This window comes from Mustela putorius, unplaced genomic scaffold (genome assembly GCF_011764305.1).
Source record: "Mustela putorius furo isolate JIRA1106 unplaced genomic scaffold, ASM1176430v1.1 tig00000139_pilon_pilon_pilon, whole genome shotgun sequence".
In the NCBI taxonomy this organism is placed as follows: domain Eukaryota; kingdom Metazoa; phylum Chordata; class Mammalia; order Carnivora; family Mustelidae; genus Mustela; species Mustela putorius.
The window spans coordinates 1,963,067-1,985,023 of NW_025421293.1; the positions used below are offsets into that span (position 1 = coordinate 1,963,067).

The window sequence follows — 21,957 nt, forward strand, 5'->3', positions numbered from 1 at the left end:
AAGCATTTACCTTCCAATGTGATAAAATCTAATAGTAAATTGGCCCAGCGTCATTCGGCAATCTCTGCACTTCTTAACGTTTCGGTAAATAGCATTTGGGGAGGTTGAGAGGAAAGAAGCAAACGCCACCCGCATTCGGAAGGGACCAGAAGAGAGACGCATCTTCTCCATAGCGATAAAAGAGACACCTGCCGATGGACATCTAGGTTCTTTCCATAGTTTGGCTATTGTGGACATTGCTGCTATAAACATTCGGGTGCATGTGCCCCTTTGGATCACTACATTTGTATCTTTAGGGTAAATACCCAATAGTGCAATTGCTGGGTCATAGGGCAGTTCTATTTTCAACATTTTGAGGAACCTCCATGCTGTTTTCCAGAGTGGCTGCACCAGCTTGCATTCCCACCAACAGTGTAGGAGGGTTCCCCTTTCTCCGCATCCTCGCCAGCATCTGTCATTTCCTGACTTGTTGATTTTAGCTATTCTGACTGGTGTGAGGTGATATCTCATTGTGGTTTTGATTTGTATTTCCCTGATGCCGAGTGATACGGAGCACTTTTTCATGTGTCTGTTGGCCATCTGGATGTCTTCTTTGCAGAAATGTCTGTTCATGGATCAAGAAGATGTGGTATATATACACAATGGAATACTATGCAGCCATCAAAAGAAATGAAATCTTGCCATTTGCAACGACGTGGATGGAACTAGAGCGTATCATGCTTAGCAAAGTAAGTCAAGCGGAGAAAGACAACTATCATATGATCTCCCTGATATGAGGAAGTGGTGATGCAACATGGAGGCTTAAGTGGGTAGGAGAAGAATAAATGAAACAAGATGGGATTGGGAGGGAGACAAACCATAAGTGACTCTTAATCTCACAAAACAAACTGAGGGTTGCCGGGGGGAGGGGGTTTGGGAGAAGGGGGTGGGATTATGGACATTGGGGAGGGTATGTGCTTTGGTGCGTGCTGTGAAGTGTGTAAACCTGGTGATTCACAGACCTGTACCCCTGGGGATAAAAATATATGTTTATAAAAAATAAAAAATTAAAAAAAAAAAAAAGAGACACCTGCCATCCAGGCCTAAGGAGTACATACTGGCAAGAAGAAAGTCACGGAGACTGAGAACTACGGCAGAATCATTATTACAGAATTATAGCTAGAGCCTGCGCTTTCAGGGATATTCGAGAATAAAGCAGCAGTCCGGTCCTGCGTCTAAGCCCCGCTCAGAGGCAAGCGTTGGCCTTCAGAACTCATCTCTACCTGCTCTGGAGCCAGTCCTTGAGCCTTGGTGCCACAAGCCGTGACCTCGGACGTGGCCACGCTGTCCAGGGCTGAGTCACATCTGTACCTCTCAACCCTCACGTGGTTGCTGTGTCTTGAGGACGAGACCTCCTGAACGTTCTAGTTCTCCCTCCAGGAACGGCGACTCGGACAGTCAGTGTGAGCTCTGATGGAGGAGTGCTTCTCAGGATCCCTGGTAGGTCTGGGGTGCGGAGAGACCTCGCATTTCTAACAAGTTCCGAGGGGCTGTGGCTGCTGCTGGCCTGGAGAGCACACTCGGAGCAGCTCGGGCCCGGCGGCGACCACCTGCTCAACGCCCTCTCTGTGAACCAGCCCCGGGGCGTGGAACGGGCCTCCTCCTCACGGAGCAGATGCTCCCGATCCCAGGGGGTCACAGCCCGTCTCTGCTTTTCCCACGACGTGAACCTTCTCCTTCTGCCTCCTCAGAGAGATGGAGCTCCTTGGGGCTAATCTCAGTCTCTACGGCGAGGGTCCGTCTTGCCGATTCCCAAACTGGGTCCCCATTGCTGGTCGGCCCTGCACAGAGCAACGTGGCCATTAGGTCCGCCCCCTGCCCAGGACCGCACAGGTTCGGGCTTCTATTCTCACCCCCAGGCTCCTGGTGTATTGCTCTTAGCGCTACGATTCCGCCAACATCACTCCTGCCCCTCTCGGTGCCACCGCCGCCAGCCCAGCCACTCACAACCACCACCTCTCCCTGCCGGCGGCGGCGGGGCTTTGGACACGCCGCTAGCTGCGGATGCATGGGTTGTGACAGCCGGGACGAGAAAAGGGCACATCCGGCGTGTTCCAGTTGAAAGCAAAAAGCAAAAACTGCGTGCCTCAGATGCAGCGTTTCTCAGAATGCGGTGCCTTCCTGGGAATCACCTGGGAGCCTGTGCAAATACAGGGTTCCGGGCACACTGCAAGAGTTTCTGATTTAGCCGGCGTTAGGAGAGGGTTGTGGTCACTCCACACAATTCTCGCACAGACCCAAGGCTTCTGGAAAGCACTGCTGGATTCTTTTTCACTGTTGGCAGTGCGATGAATACACATGCCATGAGATTGACCGTTTTATTTTTCTTAAGTGTACGGTTCAGTGGCATTCTGTGCATTCACGATGTGGGGCAACCATCCCCTTATCTAGTTCTAGAACTTTCCATCACACCAAACATAAACCCTGCATCTGTTAAGCAGTCACTCTCCACTTCTGACCCCCACCTCAGCCTCTAGTGACCACAGATCCCTGTTCTCCTGGTCTCCGTGAACCTGCCTCTTCTGGGTATTTCATATAAATGGGATCGCACAGCGGGTGACCATGTGGTCGACAAGCCTGGGTTAACTTGGAGCTGGGGAAGGAGGTGAGGAACCGTTCTGAGGTGAGTTTGAACACCGAGGCCTCCCTGAAGATCGGATTCTGTGTTTTGCCGTCAGTTTGCTTTTCTGACTCTCATTCTGGTCATTTAGTCGACCGGAAGGTTGTTCCCACAGCAATTCCAGGCTCCCTGAAGGGGGGTCTGGTCTCTGAGGAGAGGATCCAGCCCTCGACTCCATGTCAGACTCCCAGGCCCCGCAACACCAGCCTGCCCTCCGTCCCTCATGAAAACTCCCAGCTCACCACGCCGGGGGACTTTAAGATCACTCAGCAGAAAAATCACAGTCTTCAGCATGGGGTTTTAGCAGAGTTACTTGTCATGACTAGCCCTACATTTCCACAGGGTCTTTTTTAATGAGATTTAACGTAAAAATCACCTACGGTACCACAGAAAGAACACAGAATATGGACTTCAAACTTGGCTTTTCGGGTATGCCTGTGAGTATCTTTGGGCCTGAAACAGCTAACCAGCTAAATACAAGAAAGTGGCCCTACAAAAACCAACAGTGCATGTTTAAACATTATCTTCAAAAATTAAAAAAAAGGGGGGGTTAGAGAAACTTGGTCACATATCCTGGTCATCTGGTCGTGCAGGAGGTGGATTTCTCATCTGTGAGATGGAGATAGGAAGTTCCAGAAACAAATCTGGGTTCTGTAGAACGGAGAGTCTCTAAGATGTGGAGGATCCTCTTTAAGAAAAAGGAAGTCTCTTGGGGCCCCTGGGTGGCTCAACCAGTGAAGTGTCCGACTCTTGATGTGGGCACAGGTCACGATCTCAGGGTCGTGAGGTCAGGCCCCGTCACGGTCTGCACTGTGTGTGGTGCCTGCTTGGGATTTTCTCTCTGGCTCCCTCTCGACCCTGCCCCACGCCCAGCCTGCCCGCCCTCCACGCCCCCGTCTTTAAAAAAGAAAATCTCTTATTCATAAATTTCCCCAAAGCCCACAGGCTTCAGGGTAAACAGTGGGTGAAGGCGCGGTCAGCGGGGATGCAGACGCGCGGGGTCCCAACGCACGGGTTTTCTCAGCTTGACGGTGAGTGCGCCCCGGTGAGCCTGACTTCGTGGAAGTTCCTTTTGCTCCAAGTTCCTTTTTGCTAATAATCGTGACTTTCTGAACACTTCACATACGAGGCTCACCTGTGTCTATGACGAAGCATCTCGATGCCAAAACTGCTAAGACCGTCCTCTGACCGTCAAATGCTCCCCAATGCTGTCCGGATCAGCTCCCCTTTCGCAGTCAGTGACAGAATGACCTAATCTGCCAACTTCTAACATTGCACGGCTTTTGTGTTCTCGGGCATCTGTTTTGTATTTTTGCTTTAACACTTCATACTTGTTGGCGCGAAGCCACCTACCTGCTGCTTGTGGTCTCTAAACTCTTGTTACCCTGGAGACTTCACGTGGGGTAGGGGCGCTGCTGTCCCCACGTTATGGAGGAGCAAACTGCAGCGCAGAGAGTAAGGTCCCTGCCGCAAGTCACGGTTTGTAAGCGACACGGGCTATCCCCCCGGCACTCCGCCTCCGGTCCCTGTGGGTGCTGGGCTGTGAGACCCGAAGTCCCTGGTCTGCTCAAGCAGGGAGCGCACCTTGCACACAGAAGAAGGGGCCCGACCCGGTCTGCCCCAGAACTGGCCCCCTCGGTAACTCTGAGGCGCCCACACTCTCCCTGCAGGCAGGCACCTGCCTCTGTAGGCACCCGTACGTGAATGGCGGTCGGTCCTCCCCAGAGAACAAGCCCCTGGGCTGTTGGGGAGGCTCCCAAGGGCTGGGGGCATAGAGAAGACCCTGCGGAACATGGAGCATCTCCGGACAGTCCCACCAGACTCCGAAGGGACAGGAGTGACACATGAGCCACGGTCCCCACACCACTGCAAGACCCTGCCGGTCTCTGAAATCCCAGCCCCTGCAAACATCCGCAGAGAGGAAGTGAGCATGTTAAAATGCAGGCTGAAATAATACAGAAGGCAGCAATAATGCATATTTTATTCTCCGAGCAGCGCTCAGCTCTGGGACTTAAAGAATGCATTTTCTGACTATGGAAGCAAAGAGGGAAGAATAAAAAGAGGCGGGAGCAGAAAACTTCCGGAAGAACGGGGGAGATTAAAGGGCTGTTTTTGCTGTGTGTGAGAGCGTTTTAAAGGCTATTCCATAGCGAGATCAAAGCAAGGACTAAAGAAAGCAAAAGAGGAAAAGAAGCAAGAAAAGAGATGTAAGGCACAAAATATACCAAAGTGTTACACTAAATATATCACACTGAGTCGTGCATTCATGAGAGGCGCTTTGAAAAGGAAAGCCACCCCTGCTTCCAATCCCTTTGTTAAGAAGGTCCTCACCTCTGCTGTCCCCACTTAAATTTCACCTTTAAAGAAAAAACAAAAAAACCCTACAAGTAGCCCAGAGCAACAGGGAAACTCATAGAGCCCAGAGGTGGTGCCTCCAAGCAGCTGCCCCAAATAGAAGAGCACCCCCGATCCTGCCCCCAACAACAGGCCGTGGCAAGTCTGGCAGTCGCAGCTGATTCTAATAATAACATGTGAATTTAAGCGATAAAATTTGTCTACAGGCTGGAGTGTGTTTTTCTTTCATTATGTTTCTTATTTACTGCGATATTGATTCTGCATGCTCTGAAGCCGGCAAAATTTTCCTCGAAATAGCAAAAGTCACAGTCATTAAGGGCAGGGGTGGGGGGAGCAGAGCAGAGCATGAGAGACGTGAAGCCCTGGAGAGAACGGGGTCAGGTCTTGGTGTTGGGTCACCTCCAGTTTTCTTTCAACGCTGGTGGCAGCCAGGAGCGGCATAACGAGAGAGCAAGGCATCTGGTCAACCCACCCTTCTCTAGCCTTTGGGGACTCTGTGCTCAGAGCCCTGGCGTCTCCCCGGTCAAGGGCAGCAAAGAACGCAGGCGCAAGGGGGCTGCTCTTGCGCGCTCACAGCCAACGACCCCCGCCGGACCGTTAGGTGACCCGCAAGCGCTCTGTGAAGAGCAGCTCGTCTTAGGGTCCCCAAAGCCCCACAGAACCTACTGTGTCTCCGCTGCCCCAGGAGACCATCTGCGGGACGCACAGGCCCTGAGCAGGCGTATCGGAGGGGGCAGGAACGGCGCCGCACAAGACGCGACGGCTGCACGGGATGTGCACTGCACTGCACTGGAATGTTCTGATGCGGAAAGAGGGTGACAGTGGATAGAACTCAGAAGAGAGGGCGCCCCAGGGCCAGGAGCACCTGGGAGCACTTACACTGGGTCAGGGGCACCTGGGGAACAGAGACACACCTGGTCCTGAGCTGCCACAGGACGCCTGTTCTGTCTTTGTACCAAACCCTCCCGCATTCCCGGACATCCCGCGAGGAGGCGTTGCCTAGCAGACCCCCTTGAGGCCAGGCAGCCCACTGCCCTCCCTCGGGTGTTAGGAACCATGAGAGACTATGGACTCTGAAAAACAATCTGAGGGTTTTGAGGGGGCGGGGGGTGGGGTGGGAGGTCGGGGAACCAGGTGGTGGGTATTAGAGAGGGCACGGATTGCATGGAGCACTGGGTGTGGTGCAAAAACAATGAATACTGACTGTTATGCTGAAAATAAATAAAAAATAAATTTAAAAAATTAATTAAAACTAAAATAAATAAATAAAGGGTTAAAAAAAGAAAGAAAGAAAAGCAGGACCCACCAGGACCCACCCTCTGAAGGCAGCCTTCTTGCCCTAAGGGCGAGAGCAAGCAAAGGTCCGGTCTAGATCTGGGGCTGGTCTTGGTCACAGGCCTTTCCAGACCCCGTAACACGGCCTGAGGCCAAAGCGCAAGCGAACCAGAACTCAAGCTGAAGTGATCTACAGACACCCCCGTCACGTGCCCGGCTCATTTTTTTCCGCAGTAAAATAAGGTCAAAGCTTGAACACCGCTCTTGGAGGAACAACGGTGAACATGGCCTTGGGCAGCTCCGGAGCCCCAGTTCAAGCCCCCGGGCCTCCTCGCACCGCTCTCTGTCCTACCTCCAGGCTCGCCGGCCTCCATCCCAGGCTGCGCAGCTCCAGCAGCCCGGGCTTCCCTCTTCTCTGAGGCCGCGGAGCAGGGCTAGCGAGGGTCGAAGACTCACCTGTGCGCACTCTTCCTCCCTATCCTGGGGCCCTGTAGGGCTCTGCGAACCTGACGGAGAGTCTCTCCGGTCCACCCACCAGTTCCTGCACGTGGGATCCCATACACACATTCCCTTTGTGGGCCCCACGCCTCCCTGCTTCTGTTCGGGTACTTCTTCCCACTGCTGCTTCCTCCTGCTCCCCGATGTCCCAAAGCCCTTTCACGGGCCAACTCAAGGGCCACGAAGACCTCATTCATTTCCCCAACTTGTAGGAACCCTAAGTGTGAATCCCCAGGAGATGTTGTCCGTGCTGTGCTTGTCTGCCCAGCCCCTTCCTTTCTGGAGCTGTGCCAGGGTGGTTCTATCCCTGCCCTCCTAGACAGTGTTGGCAGGTCCAAGGAAGGGCACTCGACATATACTAAAGCACCATTTTCCTTCCCGAGGAGTCCTCTGGGCCTGTCCCTCTCCACTGGAGGAAGCGGGATTGTAACACGACTCTCAGCCACCTCCCCAGCTCTACTTCTCTCCAGGCAGCCCGAAGAACTGGAGGTGGCCGGTCACTCATAAACACTTCGGCATGCCTGGGTCCGACTCTCCCCCAGCTCAGCCTTACTGTTGTCCCTGGGTTGGGTCGGACGCTCCAGCATTTTTGTTGATTCCCATCACTGTGAACCCTGAGTCTGATCATGAGGCAAAACTTCCAACAAGTTTTCTTGATAACTTGTTCTTGTAGAACCCAACCATTCCCTTTGGTGCCACAGTCATGGTCATCAAGGTTAAAACAGACACTTTTCTTCCACTGGAGGCCGGGTTGGAGGATTAAAAGTCAATCAAACTTTTTAAAGAGAGGATATCATACAACTGGAATGAATGACCAAAAAGTTCATTAACATGCATGTATCCCAAGACCCCACAATTGCATTCTGAGCCATTTATCCCACAGAGATGAACCTATATTTTCACACGAACATCTGTACACAAACACTGATAGAAATTTTATTGGTAAAAACCCCAAATCAAACAACCCAGATGTCCTCCCACGGCCCAAGGGGGAACAGAGTGTGATGAAGCCGTATCATAGATCTCTGTGCAAAAATCAAAAGGAATGAACTTGGTACACACGGCAACTTGGACTGATCTTGAGGGAGCCATGCTGAGTGTAAAAAGCCAACCACCGGGATTAGATTCTGTAGAGTTCAGTTTAGAGAACATTCTGGAAAATGCAAAACTATAGGACAGAGAACAGATCAGTGGTTGTCAGGGGTCAGGGATGGGGGTGGGAGTCGGGAGTGGGTATTGAAGGCGAGCACGGAGAAGCTTTGTGGTGCTGGCACATTTCTATACCTTAATTGTGTTGGTTACAGGAATGTACACATGTGCTAAAACTGTACAGAACCACCTGCACGCGTGCATACACACACACACGCACACACACACATGCCTCCATGTTCGACCGGTCAAATCAGAGCAAGGTCTGTGGACGGCACCAAAGTCAATGTCCTCCTGGTCATGATCGAGGACTAGAGCTCTGCAAGATGGTAGCCCCTGGGAGGAACTGAGTGAAAACACCTAAGACTTTTGTCCATTTTTGCAACTTGTAATGAATTGAAAATTATTTCAAAACAGCAAAGTATTTTTGTTGTCATTACTGCATTTTTTTCCATCATGGCATCTCACAGCCAGTTAGCCTCTGAAGCTTTCAGTGGGGTTCTCCCACTGTCTCGTGTAAAGGTATACACTCTCTTTCTGAATCTCTCCTCCCTGTGGCCTGAAAACACACAAGGAAGAATGTGAACCTACAACCCAGTTGTGAATACAGGCCCACAGAGCAAATGCTGTCACACTGCAGCCATCTGGTTGGGGACAAAACAAGCATGGTCTCTGATGAGGAAGGCTCCCTACAGCTGTGGGAACGGCAGGTGCTGTTCCAGTAAGGAAGCCTGGGCCAGCGTGGAGCTGTGTGATAACAAGGTGTCTCCTGGCTACTTGACTTGGAGCCTCGACAACACCAGAAAAATGTTATCTTCCAGAAACACAGGACTTCTCCGAGCCCCGCGATTGTAAGCTAAGAAGAAAAGCAAATGATGCCAGCGTGCCGTCTCCAAAATGCCTTTTGGAAGGCCAGAGGGTATGACCTCCCACTCAAAGAAGTCTTCTAACTCGAGCCATCCTGGTTTCAACCTCTGAATGCGCCAGCCAAGAGAAGAGCCCGATTGGGTGTGCCTGGCCCACAGGGAAGCACCAGTGCGCAGACATACGGCCGCCCTGGTCACCAGGACACTTCAATGCTGATTAGCAGAGGTCAGTAAGATCTGAGACCTCAACCAAAAGAACTGCAGTGCTGAAGCCCAAATATGTACAACGAGACCAAGTTAAAAAGCTCCTGGGATGAAGTAGGAAAAAAACATCTTTGCACACGTGCACTTTAAGTGAATAATCTGCATTGACCGTGACTCAGCGGCGTGCTGGGAAAGCAGCGAGAAGGAGCTGTGGTTCTCGCCCTAAAGGGTCTCACAGTCCAGAGACGGACAGGCACACAAAGGCAACGCAGCGGCCCTAGTGCTGCGCCAAAATCCATGCTGGTGCCTGGGGAGGAGAGGCAAAGGGCCCCCAACCCTGCCACAGCTGGGAAATCTGGGATGGCTTCCCAGGGGAGGTGACACAGAAGTAGTGCTGAAGAACGGTCTGGAGCTAGCCAATCAAATAACACCGTGAGCACACTCCGTAAAAACAACCTTTATTTTATTTCCAGGACTTGTACCGTGCGCTTTGCAAGTATTACCTCTAAACCTCACAATTTAATCCCTGTATAAAAGCCACTATTATCCACAACTTGCTCGAGATCAGAAAAGGTAAGGCCTTGGCCAGCAGCACACAGGATTCGATTCTACCTTTTGCTCCACATGCTATTGCCCAAGAACAAAGAAGGTACTGAGGGAAGTTTTTATTTTTAATTTTTTTAAAGTTTCAACTTTTATTTTATTTTTAAAGATTTCTAATCTATTTGTTTGTCAGAGAGAGTGAGCGAGCACAGGCAGACAGAGAGGCAGGCAGAGGCAGAGGGAGAAGCAGGCTCCCCGCTGAGCAAGGAGCCCAATGTGGGACTCGATCCCTGACGCCAGGATCATGACCTGAGCCAAAGGCAGCCGCCCAACCAACTGAGCCACCCAGGCGTCCCTGAGGGAAGTTTTTAAAAAGTAGTTGAAAACTTTTGATAAAACATATTTAAAAATGTATTAAGGATTATGATAGTAGAAATAAAGAAGTCTCTATTGTTATTTTAATATTACTTTAGTCTAATATTATTTCTAGCCACGAATATTAGTTTGACGGCGACAGTTACCCCTCACCTGAGTTTTGAAGGTGCGTTAACTTCCACGGGTATTTGGACTTGGCACATCCAGAACAGTAAACTCAGTCTCCTTCCCACAACTGCTACTTCTGTCATATTCTCTTCCTAACGAGTGGCGCCAACACCCACCCGGTCACCAGAGCCAGGACCCTTCTATGACTACCCCCTCCTCCTCACCCTCCTCCCAAACCAATCAGTCCTCATGTGACCTGGCCACCTTGTTTCCAAATCTACAACATTTTAGCATATGAAAATAGGCAACATCAAATCAGTGGTTAAATGAGAATAGATTGATTATTAAAGAAATTCAGAGAAGCATACTTGGAGACAAGGGTCTCTGTGCTGAAACTCCTATACCTGAACATAAAAATGTCTAATCTGTTTGGAATTGATTTTGAAAAAAAAAAAAAATTTACCTGTAAGAAAATACGCATGAATATTTGTGCCATCTAGGGATGATAAATAACTTTCTCAGGACATCACTCAAAAAAGTGGATTTGAACATGTAAAATGTAAATTTAAAAATGTAAAATTTGCATTTGTCAGAAAAATGCAATAAACAAGAAAAAGTGAAAAGCACAAGTTGGGAGAAACACCTGATAGATGAACATGAAAGGAGCTCATTTAATATATATACACCGTTCTTACAAATCAGTGAGGCAAAGATCAATTCTTCAGGAGAAAACAGAAGGTGGGGTCATCAGTTGGCAAATTTCTATGAAAATAAAGGCAGTAAAACATACAAAGAAGCTCCCATTATCACTAGGATTCCAAAAAAGTGGATTTAAAGGTATGTCACTGCTCACCCATTAGAACAGTCAAGACAAAGAAGATAAATCAGAGTCAGTGTCGGGGGAGGATATGGAGAAAGAGACTCTCGTGTCCTTCTCATGGGACAGAACCATGGAGCTGGAGAGCAACTTACCAATTCAATTAAAAGTTATTAAAACTAGGGGCGCCTGGGTGGCTCAGTGGGTTAAAGCCTCTGCCTTCGGCTCAGGTCATGAGCGCAGGGTGCTGGGATCGAGCCCCATGTCGGGCTCTCTGCTCCGCAGGGAGCCTGCTTCCTCCCCTCTCTCTCTGCCTGCCTCTCTGCCTACTTGTGATTTCTCTCTCTCTGTCAAATAAATAAAATCTTTAAAAAAAAGTTATTAAAACTAATACGGCGTATTAATCACGATAAGAAGATGAATTTAACTTATAAATCTGATGCACTTCCTTACTCCAAGCCACTGAAAACTATAGTAAAGGGATTTTAAAAAATGAAATAAAATAGACCCATACTCAGACCTATTCCGAGGTAGGAGGAAGCACAAGAGGAGACACAAAGCACAGTATCAGGGAAGCTGGAAAGGGTAAGAAAGCACACAGACCGCCGTGTGGCAGCTGAACCCCAAGCTAACCACGGGAAACACTGAGAATCAACTCAATTTGTATCTTGAGGGACAGAGAATCCTTGAGGACAGTGATGGCAACAGCACCAGGTGCCTCCTGAACTGTGGGTAAATCGGGGAAACAGAACGAGGAGGACCAGAGGGAAGGCCATTCAAAAGGCAACCTGTCCCTAGATCCCCGTCCCCGCCCTGTGCTCCAGCCCACACGACCCCTCTGCTGTCAAAACCAGCGGTGATCCCGAGGGGGGAGGCCTCCAGTGTGGGGGCCAGAAGCCACACAGCAAAGAGCAGGAGAAAAGCAACGTGTGGAGACTGGAGACAGACCGTGCAGGGAGAAACAAAACAAAGGACGAAATATTATTAATATCCTCCAGGGGATAAGGAAACATATTGCTTCTATTAAGTAAGAACAATATGCCATAAAAAGGAGCTCTCAGAGAATAAAAATGAGCACTTGGAAGTAAAACCATGATAGCAGAGATAAAACACTGAATCGAAGGGAAGGAAGATAAAAACTGGAGAGAGCAAACAGAGCCGAGCAAAAAACGTAAGGAATGATAAGGCGGCAGAGAAAGGATGAGAAAATGAAAAGTTCTGCCCAAGAGGCTTAATAATGGAAAAATGGGGGGAAAGATGGAATCAGGGGAGACATTGAAATAGAGAACCGAGAAGAATGGACAGGAATTACCCATGAAATATTCCAAGAAATTTTCCAAAAATTGACAGAAGTCGATTCCAGATTGGAGCCACTAAAGGTGCAGCCCAATGGATGAAGACTGAGCCCACACCAAGGCTCGTCATTGGGAATTTCAAAACTGTGGGGACAAAATGAAGATGCCACCAGCTTCCAAAAAGGAAAAAACGCACCGAGGATCAGAAATCGGAATGCCTTTGTTCCTCTAAAACACTGAAAGGAAGATAAAGAGGCAAGAGCATCAACGTCGGAAAGAAGGGGGTGCCCATCTCAGCCGGGCCATTGGTCACACGGAAAACGAGGACAAAGCTTTCTTCAGAAACGGATGATCTCCGAAGAGTTCATCTTCCTTGCGGTCTTCCTTAATGAAGCTTCTAGCTGTCGTGTTTCGCCAAAATGAGCATGGAAGCCAGGAAAAGAGAAACGTGTGGAGCTCAGCATAAGAGGGGGCGAAGGAGCCCCCAGGACGGTGGTGAGGAGGGATCCCAGGTGACAGTGACACACAGCCATCGTGGCCTCCATCCACAGCGAAGCAGTGGGGACTTGAGGCAGATACAGGAGAGCTGCCATTACTCTCTCCTGCAAACATACCGCATTTTTAAACTGAGGACAGGCCGTCTGAATGAGATAAGAACTTCTCTCTCTGTATATATATTATGTTAGTCACCATACAGTTCGTCCTCAGTTTTTGGTGCAGTGTTCCAGGGTTCGCTGCTTACGTGTAACACCCAGTGCTCCCTAAAGCCATCGGCCAACCCATCCCCCCGCCCCCTCCCTCAGAGCAGGAGACGAACCGTGAGAGACCGTGGACTCCGAGAAACAAACTGAGACAAGAACTTCTAATATGAATTGATAAATTGTTCTCCAGATATGAGGTTCTGTCTCGTGAGAAGCATATGAGAGTCTCTCTGCTCTGTATCCTCACCGACACGGGCGCTTATTAATCTTTGTCATCTTGGCTGCTCTGATGAGTGAAAAGATGTCTGAGTGAGGATGGACTGTCCCCTCCTCCCCGGTAACTGGACATTCTGGCCATGGGCGGACAGGGTTTGTGCTCTCTCTCTCCACGCCTGCTGCCTGGATCAGCTGAGGACGTTCATTTCATCCCTCAGACATGGTCTGCTTTGACCTCCTCCTAAGAGTAGGCAGTGCACCGTGGTGAGGTCACGGGCAGAAAACACAGGGCAGCCATTCCTTCTGTCCAGATTTTCACCTTGCACCCAGCACTGGTCCACACAACAGCTTGCCAGATGTCCCTGCTGGGGTCCCTGCTTGAGCCCTGTGTTTCCCTGAGCTCACTCATGACTTAGCTCTCGTCTCCCAAGGAGCCTTTTATAAACAATCAGAATACACATGGGCCAATGTTCTTGCTCTAGACATGATGGGATATTAGGCGTTTGGTAAAGAGTAAACATTTCTAAAAATATAGGACCCAGGAAAACCAAGCAAGAAAAATAAATAAAAGGCATTCAGATTGGAAAGTGAGAATAAACTTATCACTATTTGAAGATGATGGGATATTCTAGACAGAAACTCTAAAGAACACACACACACATGCACACACACCCCACAATCAGAGCTAATAAACAAGTTTAGCAACATAGAAGAACACAAGATCGATATACAAAAACCAGTTGCATTTCCATACATGAGCAATGAGTAATCCAAAAATGAAATTAAGAAAACAATTCTACTTACAACAGTATCAAAAATAATAAAATATCTAGGAATAAATTTAACCAAAGAAGGGAAGTCTGATACATTGAAAACTACAAAACACTATTGAAAGAAATTAAAGAAGATCTAAATAAACAGACACTCCACATCATGGACTGGCACGTTAATACCACTAAGATGACGATACCCCTCAGACGGACCGATAGCTTCAATGCAAAACCTGACGAAATTCCAACTGTCTTTTCACAGAAATGGACAAACTCGTCCTAAAATTTGTATGTCAACACGTGGGACCCAGAATGGACAAACCAATCTTGAAAAGGAAGAAGAAGTTTGGAAGACTCACTTCCTGATTTTAAAATGTACTATAAAGGAAGAGTTCTCAAGACAGCATGATACCAGCTGCAGGACAGACACACAGATCAATGACACAGGATATAAAGTCCAAAAATAAGCCCTCCCATTTACAAAGCAGTTTATTTTTGACAAAAATGCCATGACCACTCGATGGGAAAAGAATGGTCTCTTCAACGAATGCTCCCAGGACAACTGAATATCCTCATGGAAAAAAAAAATTCAGACCCCTACCTCAAACCATATACAAATGATTCACAATGGATATGGAGCTACATGTAAGAGCTAAAACCAAAGGACACTTAGAAGAGAATATAGATGTAAATCTTTGGGACCTTGAGTTAGGCAATGGTGTCTTAGCTATGACACCAACAAGCTCCAAAACTCAAAAGAAAAATAAACCAGACTTCATGAAAATTAAAAATGTTTGTGCATCAAAGGACACTATCAAGAGAAAAGACAATGTCTGCAAATACATTTGCAAAAAAAATACTTACAGAATATACTTGATAAGAGCGTATAGCCATGGGATATAAGCAATTATAGTTCTACGCTGAAAAGACATTTCAAAAATGGGCAAAAGCTTTGAACAGACATTTCTCTAAATAAGACAGACTAAAGGGATGGGGCTCCTGGGTGGCTCAGCGGATTAAAGCCTCTGCCTTTGGCTCAGGTCATGATCTCAGGGTCCTGGGATCGAGTCCTGCATTGGGCTCTCTGCTCAGCAGGGAGCCTGCTTCCCCACTACCCACCGCGTGCCCCTCTGCCTACTGGTCATCTCTGTCTGTCAAACAAATAAATCAAAAATCCATAAAAAAATGAATTATGATTAATACAATTCCATGCACCCAAATCCCCTTCTCCTCAACCCCTCAAATAAAGATCAAAGCAAAGAACGCTGAGCACCTAAACAAGGACCAGTGGCTCGGGATACGGCCAGGCAGGATCACGCTCAAGAGGAACGAAGGGGATGCTGAGAAAGGGAGCAGACAGAGAGATGAAAAGCCTTCCGGTCTTTGGTGGTGAGAACACAGAGAGGAGGTGGAGCCCTTCACGGACACAGGAGAGAAAAAACGAGAAGCAGGTGTCCAAGGCCAAGAAGAGAATGCTAAATCAGTCATTGGACAGATTGAGCTTATAGTTCAGAGGGACCCTAAGCCATAGAGGACACAGAGGACCCAGGTTTGGGGCTCAGGGGAGAGCGTGAGTTGCCCTGCACCAGAATGATGGATCTGCAGATCATTCTGAACACACGCACGGGAGAAAGTGCCCACTGTGTCCTGATGGTAAGAAGCATGAGTGATCCCCTTGGAAGCAAGGAGTCAAGGTGGAGAAGACAGAGATGCTGGGGACTGGGGAGGAGGTCAGCGCCAGGAAGGAAGCGGCCAACAATGTCAAAGGTGACCAGGTCGGAGTAGCAAAGTGCCCACTGGATCGGGTGAGCAGTGACGGCTGCTGAAGTTTGCATCAGTGATTTCAGTTTAATGCCCATGGCCACAAAGGCCCGCATCTTACCTGGGCTTACCTTGAGCTGGAATCAACACTGAAGCAGAATGCAAGAACTCATTAGAAAAACAACCCACAAGGGCAAGTCGCTGAGATGCCTGTGTGCACAGATCCCCAGTCGTCTGGATTTTACTCACATTTATCCACACAGGCCCCGAGCCAGGTTTTCCTTCCTTTCTTTTCTTTTCCTCTCTCTCTCTCTTTCTTTCTTTCTCTTTCTTATTTTTCTGAGAAAGCCTCATTTTTCTTTAATGTATGGGATAACCAAAGAGGTACAGGATTACAGTTCCCACCCGAGCCAGTCTTAACCAGCCTGAGAACGGCCCACTCTACCCTCATGAAAATGAGGTTTGCAGGGCACCTGGGTGGCTCAGTGGGTTAAGCCTCTGCCTTGGGCTCAGGTCATGATCTCAGGGTCCTGGGATCGAGTCCCGCGTCGGGCTCTCTGCTCAGCGGGGAGCCTGCTTCCTCCTCTCTCTGTCTCTGCCTGCCTCTCTGCCTACTTGTGATCTCTGTCAAATAAATAAATAAAATCTTTAAAAAAAAATGAGGTTTGCAGATCTTGTGTATTTATTTGCTTATTTGGGTTCATTTATTTATCTTAGAGAGAGGAGGTGGGGGAGCAGAGGGAGAGACTCTTCTGAGCAGACTCCCCGCTAAGCGCAGAGCTGGACACAGGGCTCGAACCCATAACCCATAAGATCATGACCTGAGCAGAAACCAAAAGTCAGATGCTCAACTGACTGAGCCGCCTGGGTACCCCAGGTCTTTCTGAATAAAAAGAGGAATGTTACAAGAACACTAACTTGTTTTTACTATAGGATCTTAACTAGGTAACATACGCATTAAGGAAGGGGAGGAGGAGGGGGAATGAGCCTTTGTCTTCAGTTACTCCGCTCAGTATTTTATTTTCCAATTACAAGTCCTTTTGGGAATGTTCAATTTCCCTACAAAAAACATGCATTACCTTTGAGATGAGAAAATATGGTAAGGCTGGAAAAAAAGGTTTAATCACGCTCAAGCAGAAGGTAAGCAGGGATTACAATATTAACGTTCGATGAACAAAACTCAAGGCAAGGGGGAAAATATGCCTTTGAGATAAAGGGCGCATTACATAATGGTGACAACCACCACTAATAGCGAAGCCATGCAGACACAAGTCTATAGTTGCCAAAGAAACTGACAACAGATACAGAAATCAAACATCATTAGGAACACAGGAAAGAAGAGTCGTCGTAGGAGGAGATTTTAAAACATCATCCTCAGAAAGACTCAAGAAAATAAACTCCAGGTCCACACAAATACACAAAATTGATGTCTGGCAGGAACTCAGTCCCACGATGACAGTGCGTGGGGGTCTTTTCAAGGGTCTATAGAACACATACAGAACTCGATAATACGAATCAGCAAGAAAATCTCAACAAAGAGAAATATCAGTAAGTTCCTCTTCCAGTTAGAGACAAGGCCCTTCTGCCCGGAGGACACAGAGGCTGGAGGCAAGGAAGAGGGAGCCCGTGTCACTACGATTCACTGGGTGTTTGGGAAGGCGGAGGGGGCAGAGAAGAAGATGAATGGGAATTAACTTTGTGCTCAGACTGGGCCAAGCACCTGTCTCACCCTCTCTCACCCACGGAACCACCGAAATAGTACTTAACTCCGTGGTTTTCAGCGGGCTGTCCCTAACAGTAGCCTCAGCCCCACCTGGGAATCTGCGAGAAACAGAAATTCTCAGCAGCACTTTGGACCTCTGGAGAGACCGCATTTCCTCCAGGATAGGGCTCCAGGAGGTGCTGACGGAATGCCGAAGGTGCGTCAATACCCCGGCTCCCTCCCCCCAGAGCAGGCTGACTCCCAGGAGTGGGCTTCCCACTGCCTCCGTTCCCCGAATGCCCCCGTGGGATGAAGCTCTGTCACGCGCAGGGGCTGTCCACACACCACACCCTTGGGGGATGCCTTCCCTTCCTGGCCCTGCTTTGTCCTTGCTCCTGGAGGTGTTCTCTCCCCCTCGTGAATCCACTAACACGTGCCAATCTTTCATCTCAGGGTCAGCTTCTGGGGGAGCCCAAACTAAGTCACCTTCTGGAGACCACTGCCACTTGTGTTCTGGGTGGGACTGGCTTGACTTTGGTTTCTTCCTCCCTGGCTGAGCTCTTCCAAGATTCCCTGAGTGGGGAGAGCCGCACAGGCAGTGAGTCCTCCCCCCAAGTCAGTCCAGAGGAGACCACCAGCTCTCTTCCCTGCATTTGCTTGCTCTTCTCTGCCCTGCCTCCAGCCACCGCTGCCGGCTCCCGCTGGCCCCATGCCAACCCTGTCCTTCATCACTCACTCCCGGGCTGGGTGAGGCTCCCTGAGGGTTGGCTAAGCAGCCCGGCCATGGGTAACCAAGTCCTGCCCAGCCCCGAGAAGCCGCTTGCCAGACACAGAGGCATCACCAGCTGCGTGCGTCAGAAGCGGAGGGAGCACAGAGCAAGGGCCCTAGGATGTCAGCAAAAGAGATCTCTGAAGAGATGACACACAGGGGACACCTGGGGAACAAGTGGGTGGACTCTGGCTGGCAAAAGGGTTGGGGATTCCCTCTACTGAAGCAGGAGGTCCCTGGCGGGCTCAGAGGGAGGCTGCATCGAGGGGCTCTGGGAGCCACGTCAGGGAGACGACTTCACCAGACAACCTGGAGGCTTCAGGGAACAGAATGAGCCATGTTCTCACAAGGAGACCATCGATGTCCGTTTGAGAAGGATCAATGGATAATGAAATGGGCAAGGGTCAAAAGAGAAAAGTGAGGTTGTGAGAGATACAGCAAGTGCTGCATCGGTCCTCAGCACCTCGAGGCCCCAGGGCAGGGGGTATCCCCTGGCGGGCGGATAGCTGGGCCCAGGGACCCTGAGCCCTCTGGGTGACAGTCAGCCTGCTCAGAAGGGGCAGGTGGCCGACAGCACCTGGGCTGCTGACACGTGACAGGCCCAGCCCACAGCTCCTGGCTGTGATCAGGTTTTACCCAGGACCTGTGGCATCGTCCTCTAACTTCTCCACCTGTTCCTGACCTGGGAACACACACGGGGAAATCCTCCTCCACTCATCATGCCGAGAGCAAGGGGGTCAGCCTACCCCTAATCCTTCCTCGGCCCGAAGCACGAGGCTGGCCTTCTTCTATGTCATCAGCCCGTGGGGCTTTCTCCCTGCAGTGAGCACAGGGAATTCTGGAGGCTAAGAGCCAACATCAAGGCACAATTAGCAAGACCAATCCGCCCATCACCCCCACCCGGACATCAGGCCTGCCCGCTGACTGGTCTCCAAAGGTCTCAGAGGACTTCTATTACCGCTGCCCAACACTCGTTTGTTTGGGATTTCTTCACCGAGCCATCATTCCCAACAGAGCTGAACCACGAAAGGCCTGAGAACACCACTCATTCCTACCTATGGTCTTCATGAGCACAATGGCCCAGAGGGGACTTCAGATACAAGGTGAACGGTCCCCATCACAGGACAATGGCAACGGTTGGGGGCGGGGAGCGTGGGAGAAGTCAGCCCTTGGGTGTCATCTACTTACTTGAGGTCATGAGGAGAAGGGAAATGAGTCTAGAGAAGCGGCCAGGCATGAAATCTTAAGGGCCGTCTAGCACTGGGCGGTCTAACGGACCAGTGTTCGCCCAGATGTCCTCCTCAGAACACCTCGCACCCTGCAGGCATGCCCCAGGGCCGGGAGGCAAACACTCGTGGGCTCCCGTCTCAGCGCCGGTGGCGTTGCCCCGCTACTGACATCACGCTCGCTCCTCTCCACAGCAGCTGGGCCGTCCCTCACCTTCGTCGCTGTTGTCATCCACCAGGATGATCTCCTTGAGCAGGTGTGTGGGCGTGTGGTTGACAGCGCTGTGCACGGACCGCAGGATCACCGACAGCGCCTCGTTCACGAAGATGAAGATGATGGAGATCTGCGGCAGCTCCTTGGGGTACTTCAGCTCCTTGCACCTGGAGGGGGGGGAGAAGCGGGGGAGGGGGGAGTCAGAGGAGGGAGAAGACGTGGGCACTAGGGACCGGTATGGACACGTCCTCCCAAGGTGTAAGTCATGGGCTCTCCCTGGGCCCCTCTTGGTGAAAACCTAAGAAGGAGACTGTTAAAGGACCCAGCCCCGATTCTCCAAGACTTACCTGATCCCACTTCGGTGTCCCCTGCCCGACTTCCCACTCCGGGAGCATCTCCCTGCCTGGAGCCTCCTTGGCTGCCACGCAAGCCCCGCTCTGCCCCCACCTGCCGGCAGCTGGCGCATCAGTCCCCGCCCGCTCACCCCGGAGCGGCTGACTCCGAGGGGTTCTTCACACCGGCTCCCAGAGGCCCGCGGGGGCGCTGATCTCGTCACCCACACCCTTCGGGGACGCCTTCCCTTCCGGGCGCCACTTCCCGAGCCCCTAGCGGGGTTCTCTCCACCTGCCCATCAACTGACGCACTCAAATCTTTGTCTCAGCATCTGCGTCTGGGGAAACCCAAACGGAGACGTCTCCTGGAGACCTGTTTCGGTGCAGCCTGCATTCTAGGACCTAAAATGCACACGTGAATAATCATAATCACGGAAGCGTGCTGCCCGAGACACCCTGACTCTTCCTAAAATCTTGTTGGGGCGGGGCAGGAGCGGGGGCTGCCTGCCTCGAAGGTCCTCCCTCAGAGCAGCTCTCCCAGGAGAGGAAAGAGAAGAGTTCCTTGTCACCGAGGCCGGACCCCAGGTGCAGATCTCCTGGTGACTGAAGAGGCAGTCTATTTATTTATTTACTTATTTTAATTTATGACAGAGATCACAAGTAGGCAGAGAGAAGGAAGCAGGTTCCCCGCTGAGCAGAGAGCCCGATGCGGGGCTCCATCCCAGGACCCTGAGATCATGACCTGAGCCAAAAGCAGAGGCTCAACCCAGTGAGCCACCCAGGCGCCCCTAAGAGGTGGTTTAATTCCCAGGGAACGTGCTCTGCTTGGCTCAGTCCCCAGAGCACCACACTCCGTCCCAGGAGCACCAGCGAATGGGCGTCTATGGCCTCGGCTAAGCCTCGCTGGCCACACAGAGCGGGAACCCAGCGGGATGAAGAGCAAGCTAGGGCATTTCCATGCGTTCTCTTCCCCCTTGCCCAAGACCGAAAAGCTGAGAGCACGCACATCAGAGGAGAAAACAAAGGAAACCAGATGAAGGACCGAGTGAGACGGACGGCACTGAAGAAGGAGCCAGAACAACGGCTTGTTTTTTTAATGCGGAACAGCTTGGGCCGTGTCAGGCTGTATTAATCATGCAGGCAATTTTCGGGAGAAAATAAAGTTTTGTTACGATACACATTTGTGTCTCCTGGAGGAGACTGTCTGGGGACCCATTGATCACGGAGCCTCATTTTTACCATGTCGCTGTAAATTCACTTCTGGGGGCTGCCAGGGAGGGGGGACGGTTACTGACGGGCTCCCGGGCCGTCAGTGGGAATATCTCCTTTACTGCGGGGTGATCCGAGGGAGGAGGCTGCCCCGGAAGGTCTCTCTGAGCCCCTCAACCACCCCGAGCCCGGATCCCTCACCCACCCACGCACGAGCGCACACCCGCCGTACACACCCACCTCTGCAGAGTGCTCATCCCCAGGGCTGGGGCCTTTGGTCCTCTGTTTTTAACACCTTCTGGCTTGGAATTAAGAAGTGGAGAGACCAGAGTGCGTGGTACCAGCACCATCTTTTCACCACAGGCACCGGGGCCGTGATGCAATCAAGACTCAGTGTGAGTCAGGCCTCTCCGCCGGGTGAAGGGGAGATGTGGGACCTTAGAGGAACGGCCTCCCCCGGCCCCTTCATGGGTCAAGGTGGCCCTGCAGGAAATCAGGGAGGGGCAGATTTCAAAAATGAGAAGAGCTCGGTCACACGCTGGACGTGTCACCCTGAGCATGCCATTCCTGGTTCGTCATCTCTGCACCTGAGATGTGTGTGCCTCGCTGGGGTGCCTGGCTAAGGTGCCCATAAAGGTCACTTGAGACCCCGTAAAAATGCAACGCACAGACTCACGGGAAGACCCAGTCGTCCTGGCTGTCGCCTGTTTCCGTCGTCCCCTCTGTGTCCTCCCCGTCCCCATGAGCCCGGCTTCCCGGCTCCCTCACCCAGACCCTTCCTGCAGGACCCAGCTCACGCTTCACCTCTCCTGCGCCCTGCGTCCTCGGGCTTTCCCAGTGGGCAGACAAGATGAATACAGTCAGTATTACGAAAATCAGCATTCCTTCTTGGGTCTTCAGTATCTAGGGAGTC

General features: G+C 50.7%; 1 protein-coding gene across 1 annotated transcript in view; it reads right to left on the minus strand.

Moving 5' to 3' along the window:
- The window catches only part of GALNT17 (polypeptide N-acetylgalactosaminyltransferase 17), a 419,652-nt gene that overhangs the window by 202,936 nt on the left and 194,759 nt on the right, over positions 1-21,957 (minus strand). The window contains exon 3 of the mRNA XM_004761697.3: positions 19,504-19,670. Coding sequence (XP_004761754.1) covers positions 19,504-19,670 — 167 coding nt within the window. The remainder of the gene's footprint in view (positions 1-19,503; positions 19,671-21,957) is intronic.